Here is a 15,243-nt window from a genome sequence, read left to right on the forward strand (position 1 = left end):
CCAACAAATGGGGACGGGGGGTGCGGATGTAACTGGCCTGACCCGGCAGCGCACGTGGACGCCACGTTGGTTCAGCGGCCAGCATTCTTTTCATGAGGATCATCAGTCCGGGCTTCGGTTTTCCACTTTATTCCTGCGGTGTGGAAGCTGCGGAATGGGATTTGATGCAAAGGGGAGTGGGCGAAGAAGCGAAAAAGAAGAACAGAGTTATGTACGTGAGTGAGAGGGGCCTGGACACACTCGCTGGTGCTGAATCTAGACTAGATCCTTCAGGTAGTTCAGAGGGGTCCTGGATGGGTGGTGGGGCTGGCCTCGGGGCTGTTGCTGCTACTACTGCTGCTGCACTGCTCTCTCCTGCAAAGTCACTATTTGGGGGGTGTGTGTAAGTTGGAGCTTATCTGCAGCTTTGTTTTTTCTGGAGGGGGAGGGAGGGGGAAAGTCACTTCCTTTATATTGGAGGATGAAGGGGAGCAACTACACTGCTGCTACTTCTGGCTCCTCATTATCGTCGTCCGGGAGAAGCAGCTTTTGTTCCGGTTTGGGGATCATCAAGGATTTCCTGAGCAGTGCCGGGATCCTCTTCTCGTCTCTGGCTAGAGGCTCCACGAGGTTGCTGCCGGGGGCTAGGCATGAGCCGACGAGCAACAGGACCAGCAGCAGGAGGAGGCGGAGGAGCATTTCTCCCGATGACAGGGAAATGCATGAACTGGACAGCCACTTGAGCAGGCCTTTTGCCAGCTTTGGTTCCTACAGACAGAGACACGGCGACGAGCTTACAATCCACAGCGAGCACAAGACCGGAATGTCAGTAAAAGCACCGGCAAAGTTAGCACCAACAACAGCGACCGAGCAAGCCGCCGCCACCACCACACCTCCCAGGCGCTACCACAGGCAAACCAGCGCCAAGATGAGCACCTGGAGCACCGAGATTGACCACGACAGAGAATGGGAGCGCAGAAAAGGCTTGATAAACTCGTCATCCACCAAGAAGAAAGTGGTGGAAAGATGCGTATCCGACTGCACGGGCATGCGCAGTAGCAATAGCGTCGAGCATGTCCGCACCAGGAGCTTAACTGATGCCGATCTAGACGAGCTGCGGGGATGCATTGATCTGGGATTTGGATTCAAGAACGAGGCCGACCCGGAGCTGTGGAAGACGCTGCCGGCACTAGAGCTGTGTTATGCCATCACGCAGCAGCTCAAGGAGGTCCAGCGGCCATCGCCGGTTTCGCCACTCGCAGTTGCTGGAGACTTTTCTTCCGAGAGTGGTGGCGACGACAGCCTCGAGAGCTCTCCCACATTGTCGTCGTGGCAGATTGCAAGTCCCGGTAAGTCGCAAACTCTATCTCTCGTGAATCCTCTCATTCTCACGCCTGTATTTGTCAATTTCCAGGGGATCGTCCACAAGAAGTGAAGACGCGACTACGGCATTGGGCCCGAGCGGTGGCATGCACCGTGAGGCAGAGCTTGTGAGGCAGGAAGTTGAAAGAAGAAATCTCTCTAGGAGGTGAGAGCGTGTAATAAGTTTAGAGTGATCCATGACAATCCTCATTTCTTTCTCGAGTGTTCTTTTAGATCGAACACTCTCGCTTTACAAGTTTTCTGGATCGATCCACAAAGTTCTCAAAAAGTCTCTCAAAAGTTGAAGAACGAATGATTCAGCATGATTGATCCAGAAAAATGCGCTGTGGCACAAATCGGCTGGTGTTCGCTCTGGAAGACTTAACGCCCGGCCGGAAGAACAAAATAAATCGCCTTGTCGTCCACCAAGATGATAACAATAATAATAAAAACGCCATGGATATCTGTCCTCTAGCAGCCGCCGCAAGCTTGCGATTGACTGCGATCACTCCCAGCGTGGCGGACAGAGCTATACGAATCAATCCAATCCAATCTCTCCTGCGGCAGGTGTCAAGCGAGCGCTACACGAGACAAAATCACTGGAAACAAAAGCGAGAAGACAAACAAATCATCAATGAAAACAAAGAACAATTCAATCTAAGCAACTTACCTCGAAACGAAAAGAACAAAAGAGAGAGAGTTACACTGTGGAGATCTCCTCCTCATCGCTTGATGTTGAGCATCTCCTTGGCCTCCGACTGCTCCTCCAGGATGTCCTCGCTCGCGTACTTGCTCAGCAAGTCCTTCTTCTTCTTCTCCAGCAAGAGCCGCGCAATCTCCTCGTTGTCCGGCACGGGGACATGAGCCACAAACTCCCTCCCATCCACCGCCGCCACCCCCGCCGCCGCCACTCCTCCGCCATCCTCCGCCACCGCCGCCTCGCCCTCCAGCAGCACCGGCACCGACTTCACCACCACCACATTCCCACTCTTGATGCTCTTCTTGGCCTCGCTCTTCACCGCCTCCACCCGGTGCCACTTCCGGAGCTCCTCCTCTCGCATCCTCGCCTCCGCCACCCTCTCCACCTCCACCAGCATTCCATCCTCCTCGTCCCGGTAGCCATAGTAGTCGGCATCGATGCACTTAAACATGTCGTGCCTCGACCGCTTCTTCTTGCTCTCCTTGGGCTTGTCAAAGAGCTCCTTGACCCCGGGGAGATTCTTGGCGGCTCCAAAGTACCTGTAGCCCGGGCCGCGGCCGGTGGGCATGGCGATCTCGGGCGCCTCGTTGCCGTCCTCGTCCGTGATCTTGGGCGCGAACTTGCGGTGGTCCTGGCCGCCCAGCTCCACGATCCGGACCTCCCAGTGCCACTTCTCGCGGATGAGCTTGTTGATCTCGTCGTTCATCTCGCGCAGCCGGTGCTCGTCGATGCCCGGGTTCTGGATGTCCATCACCTTCTTGCCGATCTCGCGGATGACGTCGATGCGCCAGCGGTCGGCCTGGGCGAGGTCGCGGCACTGCGACGCCAAGTAGGGGCGCCGCTTCTTCGGGGGGCGCTTCTCCTCCTCCTTGGCGGCCAGGAAGCGATTGAGCATCGACTGCGCCTTCTCCTCATTGCGCGCCATGGCTGGGGATGCGACGAGCTCCTACGCAGCGTACCTGGAGGGAGAAATCGATCGAAGAACCCTAAAATGTCCCCCGCTAAAACCCTAATTTGATAAAACAATAGAAATTACGACCTCACTGGGGATCGAACCCAGAATCTCTGGTTCCGTAGACCAGCGCCTTATCCATTGGGCCATGAGGTCATTACGCCCTTATCCATTAATTTATTGTTGCCCAACTGGTATTCACTAATTTATGGTATTTGACTGTGGCATCAAGTAGAATACGGTCTCTTATTACTCTTAGATATCAGGAATCCAATTCTCTGATTATTCTCTCGATTATGGCCTCAAGTTCTCTTAAGTTTCTATAAGACATCCTCTGGAGTTCCTCCAACTCTTCCTGGGCCTCGTCAAACTCCCATATCACCACTGCCAATCTTTCAAATGGATCTGGATCTGGAGCTGGAGCGCTCTCGTTGTCCACGCACGACTTACACATGGAGAACAAAAAAGGGTTTACGTTTTGGACAAAAGACGCCTTTAAATAAGATACCAAGCATATTCTCTCAAGATTTACCAGGCCACGCCTTTCACAGACGAGGACTTCCCATGGCCACAATGCCATCTCTTCCATGGAGCAACTCCGGGCTTGCCTCAGAGGGACTTCTCAATAGATTTATATAACTTTCAGGATGCCTTTCACACGCGCTTCACTCTGAAAGTTCTTAAGATCTTTGTACAAAGATAGTATTTTAACTTACGAGTCGTGGAAAATCTCCAAACTTTTCTTTCCAGCATGTGTTCGCCTATCTATGCTGCTGCTGCCGCGGCCTCGATTGTTTGATGATCCTCTTGTAGCTTGGACCAGTCGAGTTCCTTGAGCTGTGAGATTCGAGAGCTGAGAGGCGTGAACTGCGGTGCAGTCACGCACTGCTGCTGAGCTGCTTTGTGTAGCAGGACCATGCTGCTGCCGAGATCGCTGCCGTGTAGCTCACCGGTTAGAAGCATTCTCAGCGGCATGAAAAGCCTCTTCCCCTGTCCAAAATGATTGAGAGATACGAAAGCCAGAGAGAAAAGGTTTATTACCTTGCGATTCAGTTTTTTGCCGAAGCTCTTTGTCCAGGTCTGCCACCCGTCCCGGCCGCTCTCTAGTGCGCTCGCAAGCTCGCCATTGTCATGAGCAGAGATGAGAGCTTCTGCAACTTCTCTCAAGTTGTCCTTGACGAGATCTCCAAGCGACTTGCTGAAAAGTTTGTGCAGGCTATCAGTATCTAGCGCGAAGTAAATAGCGGGAAAAGGAGAACCTTTCTAATGTTTGTGCGAGATTGTAGGAGAGGAGCTTGAGCAGAGGAACTTCAGAACGAGCGACCACGTCAATTCCATCCTTAAGGAGTTCCACTGCCTCCTGGCAAACGGACACAAATTATAACTGTGAAACTGAAACTAGCCACACCTTAGTGAACGAGGAGTCTGCATGTGACAAAATTCCGGCTTTCAGCCAGTGGCTGCTTATTAGCTTTACTAGTTCTTCGTCCGGAAGCTGATGCAAATACTTCCCATTCAACCAGCTGCGAGGATCGGAGTTCAGCTCCTTTTAAAAGCACCGTGCACACACCTGAGTTTTGTCTGATCGAAAATCGCTGCGCTCTTGGTAATCCGTTCAAGCGAGAACTTTTCCACTGCAACGAAGAAATGAAAGAGCCAAATGAGATATTCAACAAGACTTATCCTTCTTACTTAGTTCGTCTTTGGTAAAAATCTCCTTATCAGTCCCATCGTTCCAGCCAAGAAGTGCTAAATAGTTTACCATGGCATCTGGCAAGTACCCCATTTCTCTAAACTGCACGAAAACAAAAAATAGATAGATAGATAGACTCATCAGGGCTAGTGCTAGTTAAACCTGTCCAACTGATGTTGCGCCATGTCGTTTTGACAGCTTTGTTCGATCAGGTGCCAGAATCAACGATACATGACCGAATCTCGGCACGGGAAGATTTAGTGCCTGGAGAAATATCACAGAAAACAATGAGCAGAATGTAAAACAACTGGCCACCTTGTAGATAAGAACTTGCCGGAGCGTGTTGGAGAGGTGTTCCTCGGCCCTGACACGAAAATCAGTACGAAGGATTTGGAGGACGGACGAGAAAAGTACGAGGCGGACCTTATCACGTGAGTTATTTTCATGCACGCATCATCTATGGCGACGCAGAAATTGTACACCGGTTGGCCATTGCTTCTAAGGATCACAAAATCACCAAGGACGTCATGCTTCCATGTAACCTTCAATAAACCAGAGCTCATGCAACAGAGAAAGTTAATGATTTCACATACCACGCCACGAATGAGGTCACTGATTGTCACAGATCCAGTCCGAGGAACTCTGAAGCGGTAAGTGTATGGTGTCCCTCTTGCAATTTCCGCGTCCACTTCTTGCTTACTTGCGGTTGCCCACTTCCCAGTGTATCGTGGAGGGAGCTTCTTTAGTTCGGCTAATTCTTTCATCCTAGCCAGTTCCTAAACCAAACCAATGAGTTGGAAACAAGGAACAAAAGCAAAATCAAAATCCAAAATCACCTCATCGGAGCAAAAACACTTATAAACATGGCCGGATTCCAAGAGCTTCTGTGCATAATTCTGGTATATGGAATTACGCTCCGATTGACGATATGGACCAACCTCTCCGGGTTTTCCAGGACCTGGAAGAACGCAAAAAGCCTCCATTTTCTCTTCACGTTGCCATGCAAGAAAGAAAAGGAAAGAAAAGAGAAAGCATCAAACCTTCATCCCAATCCAAGCCAAGCCACTCGAGATCCTGAAGCATCGCATTTTCGGATTCCTTTGTCGATCTCTCAATGTCGGTGTCTTCGATCCGGAGTATAAACTTGCCGTCATGATTCCTGGGCCATCGGACGAAGCTATAGGCGAATGTGGAGAAGAATGTAGCACTTACTTGGCAAAGAGATAGTTAAATAGCGCAGTTCTTGCACCCCCGACGTGAAGATTTCCCGTCGGCGATGGAGCAAATCTTACTCTCACCGCTGCATCTCCGCCAGCCGCCGCTGTGACGCGCAGCCGCCGGGATCGCGATGGCCGATAGCTGCCGCAGCCGCCACACACGAAGATCCTGCTGCCAGTCCCTCCCACCAGGGACATCGCCATTGATAGAATTTAGGGCTCATGGTACTCTGTCTCTAGGGTTAGAAAAGCTGGCATATTCCATTTTGGTTGGTTATTACATTTTGGTTTCCATTTCGGAAAGATTCTCAGAAGCAGGTGTTACTAATCTGGAATTCAACATGCAGTCTTCTCTAAAGGCATTCTCTCCAACGGCATAAAATCCAATGTGCATATTGCCCCTGAAGCACTGAACGACTCAACATATATGAGAGAGGATTCACCAGTGTCTTCTTGACAAGCAAAACACTCACACTCAACAACAATTGATGTTCCGATACAAAAATTGCATGAAGGCTAGGTTATTGCAATACATCGTGACTCTGATCATTGAGATGACAGGGATGACACGTTGAACACACATTGTGGTTGGATTGAAATCACAGGGAGCTCTAGCCTTTCTATGGTGAAGTGTTCCTGACGGACAAGGCAAGACGTTGGAACAACATTTGGCAGGTGGTGAATCTCTTCTGGGGGAGCAGCAGATCTCTTGACGAAATTAGGTGAGTTAATCAGTAAACCATTCGACACCATGTGTACAAAACAGTGTGGCTAAAATGCTTAACACCAGCTGGATAATCTGCAAAAGTACAATCAGCTTTCATTTTTCTGTAATATATTTTCGAAGTTATTGTTCATGATGGGATGCTGTTGCTTAGTACATCGCATCCAAAATTAGCATGGACCTATAAGTTCTTGGATATTAGTTTGAGGTTTTGCCTAATTTTTCATATTTTATCAATAGCTTTAGCTATATCTAATGACAATCTCCTGACACTTGTTGAGAAGTGTGCTCAAGCACATATTAGATGTTTACTGTCATTGAGATTTAAATGCCTTCTACAATCTTACAAGCTCAAAAGTGTCCTCACGCAGCACAATACAAAGTGGTTTGTATCCACTTGTGCCTAGACAGCTGTTAATAACAAGCAATAAGTCCATCAATGCAATTAGACAAAGATCATATAGAAGATTTAAGTGGCAAAGCTGTGTTTTTTGTAACATATCTGGTTTTGACTTTCGAATACCATTAAAGTGAAACCTTTAGACATGTATGTGAAGGGCAATGGAGTGGAATTTAAGTTTAAAAGCTTTGGGTTACTAAATAACAAGACAGAGTTTAACTCTTAAGTGTTTACCTAAAGTAAAATGGAGTTAAATAGAGTCTTGATGCTATTTTAACATTAACATGAAGATAAAATATATAATTCATCAAGAAAAGATTAAATGTTTTTCTATAAATACTCATGGTATGCTTGCAATCTATCTATTATCTCTACTATTTATTTAGAACCTTAATTCACCATGTCAAACACTCAAGAATTATATTCAATAATATAATTTATAAGGGGCTAAAATTTCTATTCTACTTTAATTATTTAACCATGTTTTTTACCATCTCACTCACAATCTTTATTCAACTTGAGGAATTTATTAGCCCCTAAAAGTTATCTCATATGCTAACGAAACACTTAGTCCAAGTGTTTTAATGTCCAATCCCCCTTTAAACACCCAAAAATACTATCAAAATATCAAAGTCTTTGCTAAAGTAATATCTATCCTTATTGTCTCCTAAGTAATCTAAAACCATTTGTACTACAGTCTTACATTTCAAAGACTAAACCATCCATCCAGAAGTGGTCTTTTTATTACTACACTTTAGCATCTTTAAAATGTCTTGAGATATGAGGAATAACATTCCCCAATATCTATTCTTCAATCCTCACTAAATCCTTTTTTGTCTATGGTAGTGTTTTTAAAAGCCTATTTATTAAATCCTACTAACATTTAAGACTTTTTCACCATGTAACCATACTTATGGTTATTAAGCAAGAAGGTCACTCTTTTACTTTTCCATTATAAGTACTTTAGGATGTTATTTCCAAACATTATGGCTCAATGTAAACCTTATAGGTACTCTTTTCACTTTTTGCCACCAAAGTGCCTTAGTTATGTGGCTAGAATAAAGTTCTAATGAGCCATACAAGCTATCCAAGTAAATACCACCACCCTCACTTGGATTTAGAGCATTAAACATTTGATCTCTCAGAGAAGTTAGAGTTGATTTTTGAACACTTCATTAAATTATCCCATTTATCCATTCATGTTTACTTTAGCCTTGGACTCTTTAATGTTTTTATTATCACCCATTATGTAGGCATAACCTTCCTTGATCACACTAACCTTCCCTAGCTATAATGGTTCCTTAAAAATCCTCCTCTTATTATCCTGTAAAGATTTATTAATCTTTATTAATCCATTTAGCATTTGGGATATAATCACTTTTGGCTTTCATCATCAGACTTGGTCTTGGTTTTAGACTTGGACTCAATTTTGGACCTAGTCTTAGATTCTATTTCAAACTCAATTTCAGACTTAATTTTAGATTTAGTCTTGGGCTTAATCTTGAACTTAGTCTTGGAATCAGTCTTGACACTTTCAAGTGTCACAACATTTGCTATGTGTTAATCCTTTTATTATTGGTCCCTTTTTAAATAATCATTCATCAATCACTTTGTACTCGTTTCTCAAGCATATCTTTATGAGTTCCACTCCCACTTTCAAGTTTTAAAGTTAAAGGTTTTGATCCAAATGTTAAACTTCCACTTCAGCCATTGCCATGTGGCACACCTTTAACTTCATTTTGGAATTTAGGGATTTATGTTTTACATAATCCAGCTAAGAGTGTATGTGACTAGGAAACAAAGCTATCCCTGTTGTAGGTGACTGATATTTTGCAAGGTCCAGCCAACTGGTTTACCAAAACAAAATTGATAAAAAAAATTATAATAGATATAAGATAGTAAAAAATAATTATGCATAATTAGTAAATAATAAATAATAAAAATAAGCACAAGCAAACCAAGTGTTGTTAAATAGATAATCCAATAACTACTCTGACACCAATCCAATACTAATATCACTTGGCAATAAAACATAGTTAATGTACTATTTCTTACTCTTATTTTGGCATTCATTGCTCTTCTAAAGAATGCATATAAGTATATAAATTAATAATAAACACTTAGACATATATTCCTGTTTAGTATGCCTCTATATTATATGATTGTACTAATGATTTTGCTATTTAATCTTTCAAATTTGAGTTATAGTTTTATTGAAACTAAATTTGGAAAAAATAATGAAATAAATGTTGATGATATGAATTTGATTATAGAAGGTTTTACAAATTTAATAAAAATAGTTGCACGCACTAAGATAGATTACCCAGCAGACTGGTTTAATATAGATTACATTCCTCTTTCAAGAGGAATGGCTGTTATCAAAATAATAAGAACATGTGGTGCATATACTACAGCAAAACCAACAGCTGTTTATAATAGCTTTCGTAATATTATAAAGGATAGTAAAAGTGTGATAATAGAAAAAGCTGCAGAGTGGGCTATTTTAAGAGCAAAGTCATATATGATTTCTTATAGTTTAGATGGTCTATCTGAACCTGAATTTTATGAAAGAACTTATAATATAAAGTCATTATCAACATGTAATTTATTTTTCAGCAGTTTAATGAGTGGAAAACCTTTTAATATCTTATTTTCTACACATGTTTTAATCTCTCCGAACAAGAAAAATATATTATATTTACAAAGTGATTGCAACTTAGTTTTATTTTCAAGAATAAATAAAATCTGGGATTCTAAGTCAGGAAGAAATATGGTATTATTGTGTAGCCTTAGGATGGAAAATAATGGAAATTTAGTTTTACAATCTGACAAGAAGGTAGAATGGTTAATAATCAATAAGTACTGTTTAAAATTTCCTAATTGTTATTATGCCTCTATACTGAAAGTTCAAGATGATTGTAATTTAGTAATATATTCTTTAAAATATCCAAATATTCCTACTTGGGATTCACAGACAAATAATCATAAATTATGTCTAACTACTTAAGAATTTTTTGTATAATTTATTTTAGAGTTTAATTAATAAGAAGTAGAAATTTTATTATATTTGTGAGGTCCAAGTGTATGGGTACAATGTCGTATATTAATATTAGTGTAATGGGATTTTGATAACCATGGGATTGGTTTTAATATAAACCATGCATTTCTGTATATAAGTTAAGGTTTTTGGGCTAATTGATATGCATATTTTTATATTCACTTTCTATATTCTATGCACTCACATTATTGGAGATGAAGAGCAACTATAATTGTCCCTAACAAATGCTTGGATTTGGGATTTTTTTTTAGATTTAGTTTTTCTAACTAGATCTAAACAAAAATCTAAATTTTACTTTCCTTATAGTTTTTCTAATTTCTTCTCTATTTCTTTTTTTTCCTTTTTATTCATCTTTATGGTAGAGCATCAACTTCCTCTTCCTTTGACTTTAGAGCAACAGTTAGTATAATTGCTTGATGTTATATGGTTGTAATTAAATAATTAAACTTAGTTGATGGTGACATTCACAGTGTATGGTACAACTTCTCTTGCTGCCAATCCTCATATTTGGCTGAAATTTTTCTATGGGAATCCTAAGGATGATGTATACCATTAGTTTAATCACTTTATAGTGATTGATGCCTATTATTCTTGAGATGATGCTAGATTGAAATATGTTTTCAAGTGCACATTTGGACATGTTGACAATTATGATTATGCCTTCCAACAATTGCATTGTTTTTTGTCAAAGGCCATCTAAATTAATGATGTAATTTGGCATTTACTTTCGGAGCCTCTTACTTCATGCAGAGCCAAATATATTAGAGCGGATCAAGTTAGGAATGTTGTGGCCAGCATTGTTTTTTGTCAAAGGCCATCTAAATTAATGATGTAATTTGGCATTTACTTTCGGAGCCTCTTACTTCATGCAGAGCCAAATATATTAGAGCGGATCAAGTTAGGAATGTTGTGGCCAGCACTTCATCAAAATTTTATAAGATTTGTGCATGCACTCACTTTAGCCACCCTTGATAATGCTTTTTGATTAACACAACTTTATGAAATATTATCTCTTCCACTTTTTGTTGCACGTCCTTCAATTCCACTTCATATAGTGTAAGTTCCTGAGTTTGGACTTCCCGGGAGGTCACCCAGCCCAGTACTATTCAAACCCAAGGACACTTAACCCCAAATATCCCAAGACCCTTAACCAATTGGAAAAGGGGGTGCACTCTTGTTCATGGGCCCTTTCCCTCTATATTTGAACCCCATGGATCGTCTCTCAAGTCGTTCCCTTTGGTTGCTTACAATCCACTACGCTTCCCTGCAAGTTCACGCCCTCGTGAACGGAAGCTGAGAGCCGCAGCTCTCCCGAGAGCCCCGCTCTCTTGACACCCTACCCCTCGGGTCGAGCCCAGCGGGAGCAAATTGGACCAGCCAGATGTCAATCAACATGTGGTGTGATTCCCTTAGCCAACCAACAGAGTCGGACCCGAGACCCCTCTGATACCAAATGTAAGCTCCTGAGTTTGGACTTCCCAGGAGGTCACCCAGCCCAGTACTATTCAAACCCAAGGACGCTTAACCCCAAATATCCCAAGACCCTTAACCAATTGGAAAAGGGGGTGCACTTTTGTTCATGGGCCCTTTCCCTCTATATTTGAACCCCATGGATCGTCTCTCAAGTCGTTCCCTTTGGTTGCTTACATATAGGAGATGATCTTGTTTTGATAGAAGTTGATGTTACTATTGCTTGTGTTCAAGGACAGGGGCGAGGACATGGTTGTAGCTATGATATCCACTGATAAACATGTGATGAGGTTGGCTATACATATTTGTGTTATTATCATTTTCTAGATTAACATCTTCCATTTCATAGGTGAAGGCTTTAGTATCAACAATGTCTTATTGGTGCTACTAAAGTGGAAAGTTTGGATAACAAAATTCTTTCGGGAAACAAGGTGTTATGCAAATAGTGGAAGGATCTTGTGTGAATAAGTCTCTTTCATAAGTATCATTAAGTGTTCACTCGACATCAATTCATCTAATGTTTATTTTTCAAACTTGTTTTTATAACAATAAATCTCCTATTATTTTCTCTGTGTTGGTTAATACATGCTAGAATTTATCTTCTATTGCTTGGCCTATTGCCCATACATTGTTATCTATATTTGTGTCATGTGGCAGAGCCAATTTTCATTTTTTATACCAACAGTTGTATATATGTATATGCACGGGATGAGACAGACCTAATTGTGCATGTGAGTGATCTTGAGCTTGAGTTTCAGTTGTTACAGATGGTACTAAATTAAGTTTTTGACCTTATCCTTGGTATAGATTAGTTGCAATGCAATCATGCCAAGTGTAACTTTGAAGCCTCTTCCCCTTATCTTATGTTTCTTCATATTTCTTCCATTCTCACTTTTGTTCCTTTTTGTCCCTTTGTTTTTACCTTTGCTTTCATCATTTTTATTTCCCCATTATTTCCTCATATATTTCTGTTTTGTTCTTCTATTCTCACTTCAAATCCATCTGACAATCTTTATATTGCAATAGTTGACTAGCTTATGAAGAAGTATGTTAATCTTTTTGAATTTGACTTGTCATTTGGGGCCAAATCCAACTAAGGATGCTAAAGAAAAGTGTTATATGAAAATCGTGGAGTCTTTGGGCATATATGTAAACTCCTGAATTTGGACTTCTCGGTTTGGACTTCCCGGGAGGTCATCCAGCCCAGTACTATTTAAACCAAAGGACAATTAACCCCAAATATTCCAATACCCTTAACGATTGAAAAATGGGATGCATTTTTATTCATAGGCCCTTTCCCATTATATTTGAATCTTATGGATTATCTTTCTTTTGGTTGCTTACAGTATGAACTTTATCTTGTCATGAAACCTACTAGGAGTATTTACTTTTGCATCAACTATTGGCCATTAAATGAAGTAATTATCCCAGATATGTATTGATACTTATATTGCTGATCTTCTAGATTGTCTAGGAAGAAGCCATTGGTTCACCAAATTAAATCTTACTTCTAGGTATTGGCAAATGTCGATAGTTGAGAATAATGTTCCCAAGATTGCTTTTCTTACACCATTTGATTTATATAAATTCTTAATGATGTCATTCAGTTTTAACAATTCTTAAGCAACTTTCTAACAAATGATAGATGAGGTTCTTTACAATATACCAAAGGTGACTACTGACTTTATTAATGATGTTTTGTTTCACTTGGAGGGGACGTGGGAGAAGCACATCTATAATGTTTAAAAGGTGTTGAATCAGTTGTAGAAAGTTGATTTAAAATTAAAGTGGTTGAAGTGCATGTGTAAACTCTTGAATTTGAACTTCCCAGAAGGTCACCTAACTTAATACTATTCAAACCCAAAGACACTTAACCCCAAATATCCCAAAACCCTTAACCAATTGAAAAAAGGGGTACAATCTTATTTATAGACTCTTTCTTTTTATATTTGAACCCCATGAATCATCTCTCAAGTTATTCTTTTTAGTTGTTTACAGCATGTTTGGGTCCAAGGATATGATTTATCTTAAGTACCACATTTCTCATAAGAGTTTGCAAGTTGATCCAGAAAAAATTATAGCTATTCTAAAGTTCTTTACTCCGAAATGTGTGAATGATATGCAACACTTTCTGGGCAAGGTGCAGTATCTCAATCATTTTGTTGATCATCTTTCTAATCTCTTTCATTTTTTCTGAGAACTGCAAATAAGCCTTTATGGAACTCAAAGAATTATTAATGATTCCTCCAATTTTGGCATATCCTGACTATATTTGACTTTTCATTTTGCGTGTGGATGCTTTAGATATTAATTTTAGGAGTCTTTTAATGCAAGAAAGTATGTCTTTGTGGAAATCAATTATAATTTCCCATTCATTTGAGTTGGTGGTGTTTAATTTTATGAGGCCTTTTCCACTGTTGACTGTTAGTAATAAGTATGTTATTACTATTTTTTACTACTTGACTTGCTAAGTGAAAGTTGGTGTTTTTGTTAATGCGTCTACAATTGCTATTAAATACTTCCTCCTCAATTAAATGGTGTTTTAGCATTTATGTCTAAATTCTTTTAGATAATAATCTTACATTTATGGCTGAGGAATTTCACCTTTAACATCTCAAAGAGTGTCTCCCATCCAACTCCAATATCAAAGACATAGTGATTGAATGGTTTTGTGTGTCAAAATAATAGCAGGCTAAGACATTATTTTCTCTCAGAATATATAAACCTCTACAGTAACAACTAGACTTTATCTGTATGCAAGAGAAGCAATAGCTTTAGCTCTAGCCTTACAACATGTCTGAGAGTAGCTATTGTTCTGAAGAACCTGCAAGAGTATGAAATGCCTCTTTACAACTATAGCCTCATGATCAAGTAGCTCATGGCTTATATATCAAGTGGAGTAGTGCAGTCCAAAGAACAAGAGCATCCCAATGCATCAAAATCGACAAAGTGTGCTATATTCATTTGAGTCTCTTGCTTTGTTTGTTTAGTAGTACAAAAATCTATACATGTAGCATGAGCTAAATTCTGTCTCATGCATAGATGTCCTCCACACCAAATTCTTCCCTTTGGTGACCTCTTGTTCATGGGAAAGGAACTTACTAATCCATCTTGTAAGGAATGACTTCTTTGCTATCACCAGGACTTTTTTTAATTTTTGGTTCGAGTGAAGCCAGAACCTTAGGTAAGGAACTATAAGAATCTAAGAATCATTAAAAATTTACTTTTTCTGTGTTTGTGTCCGTTTGTTTATGTTTGGTTTGGTTTTTTTTTTTTCTGGTTGGGTTGGCTGTGGTTGGAGTTTAGCTTTGTGGAACAGGCCAACAAGGGGAGTGGACTGGATGTGAGAGTAGAAGAAGCTGCCCCCCTCCCCGTCCACAATGCGCATAGCTGTTAATGCGAACCATGAGGTGGTTGGTGCATGCGCCCAGCAAGTAGTTGAAGAAAACTTATAAGTCTGCTGTGGTTAAATGGGACTAAAAGGTAACCACAAGCCCTAACTTGTCTCTTAACAGTGCCTTAGCAGGTTCTGTTAACTTTTAAGTACTAGGAAAAAAGAATAAAAAGAATGCTGAAGGAAATCATGTTCTTAGAGTTCCGTGGCAGAGTCTGTGAGTCACGCTGCCACACTTCCCATAAAAATACAGTAAGCTGTTTGCGACCATGTTCTAATCCAAGCTTGCAACTG

The 15,243-nt window shown here is 41.0% G+C and overlaps 3 protein-coding genes and 1 non-coding gene across 5 annotated transcripts; 1 reads left to right on the forward strand and 3 right to left on the reverse strand.

Annotated features, from left to right (window-relative positions):
* Window positions 1-425: 425 nt before the first annotated feature.
* LOC9645018 lies at window positions 426-1,813 on the forward strand. Of its 2 annotated transcripts, XM_024689244.1 has the most exons (3): window positions 426-1,328; window positions 1,394-1,507; window positions 1,576-1,813. In XM_024689244.1, the coding sequence occupies exons 1-2, from the start codon at window positions 461-463 to the stop codon at window positions 1,471-1,473; spliced, it is 948 nt and encodes a 315-aa protein (XP_024545012.1). In that variant the 5' UTR covers window positions 426-460; the 3' UTR covers window positions 1,474-1,507; window positions 1,576-1,813. The 2 variants fall into 2 exon arrangements, with proteins under 2 accessions (XP_024545012.1, XP_024545011.1); XM_024689243.1 differs by having other exon boundaries at window positions 1,394-1,594.
* On the reverse strand, window positions 1,643-3,026 carry LOC9645019 (pre-mRNA-splicing factor ISY1 homolog). The gene is made up of 2 exons (XM_002984217.2): window positions 2,012-3,026; window positions 1,643-1,940 (listed from the first exon to the last, which is right to left on the reverse strand). Exon 1 carries the CDS (start codon window positions 2,964-2,966, stop codon window positions 2,064-2,066), a length of 903 nt encoding a protein of 300 aa, XP_002984263.1. The 5' UTR covers window positions 2,967-3,026; the 3' UTR covers window positions 1,643-1,940; window positions 2,012-2,063.
* A 50-nt stretch (window positions 3,027-3,076) lies between these two features.
* Window positions 3,077-3,149, reverse strand: TRNAR-ACG. Its single transcript has one exon. It is a non-coding gene; the product is annotated as a tRNA-Arg (tRNA).
* Window positions 3,150-3,597: 448 nt separating this feature from the next.
* On the reverse strand, window positions 3,598-6,107 carry LOC9643903 (glutamate--tRNA ligase, chloroplastic/mitochondrial). The gene is made up of 13 exons (XM_002984218.2): window positions 5,899-6,107; window positions 5,727-5,845; window positions 5,523-5,644; window positions 5,280-5,462; window positions 5,110-5,228; window positions 5,002-5,050; window positions 4,849-4,950; window positions 4,686-4,788; window positions 4,564-4,627; window positions 4,402-4,516; window positions 4,253-4,353; window positions 4,035-4,191; window positions 3,598-3,983 (listed from the first exon to the last, which is right to left on the reverse strand). Exons 1-13 carry the CDS (start codon window positions 6,105-6,107, stop codon window positions 3,759-3,761), a joined length of 1,668 nt encoding a protein of 555 aa, XP_002984264.1. The 3' UTR covers window positions 3,598-3,758.
* Between the last annotated feature and the right edge of the window lie 9,136 nt (window positions 6,108-15,243).

The sequence above is a fragment of the Selaginella moellendorffii genome, unplaced genomic scaffold (assembly GCF_000143415.4).
Source record: "Selaginella moellendorffii unplaced genomic scaffold, v1.0 SELMOscaffold_61, whole genome shotgun sequence".
Lineage (NCBI taxonomy): Eukaryota > Viridiplantae > Streptophyta > Lycopodiopsida > Selaginellales > Selaginellaceae > Selaginella > Selaginella moellendorffii.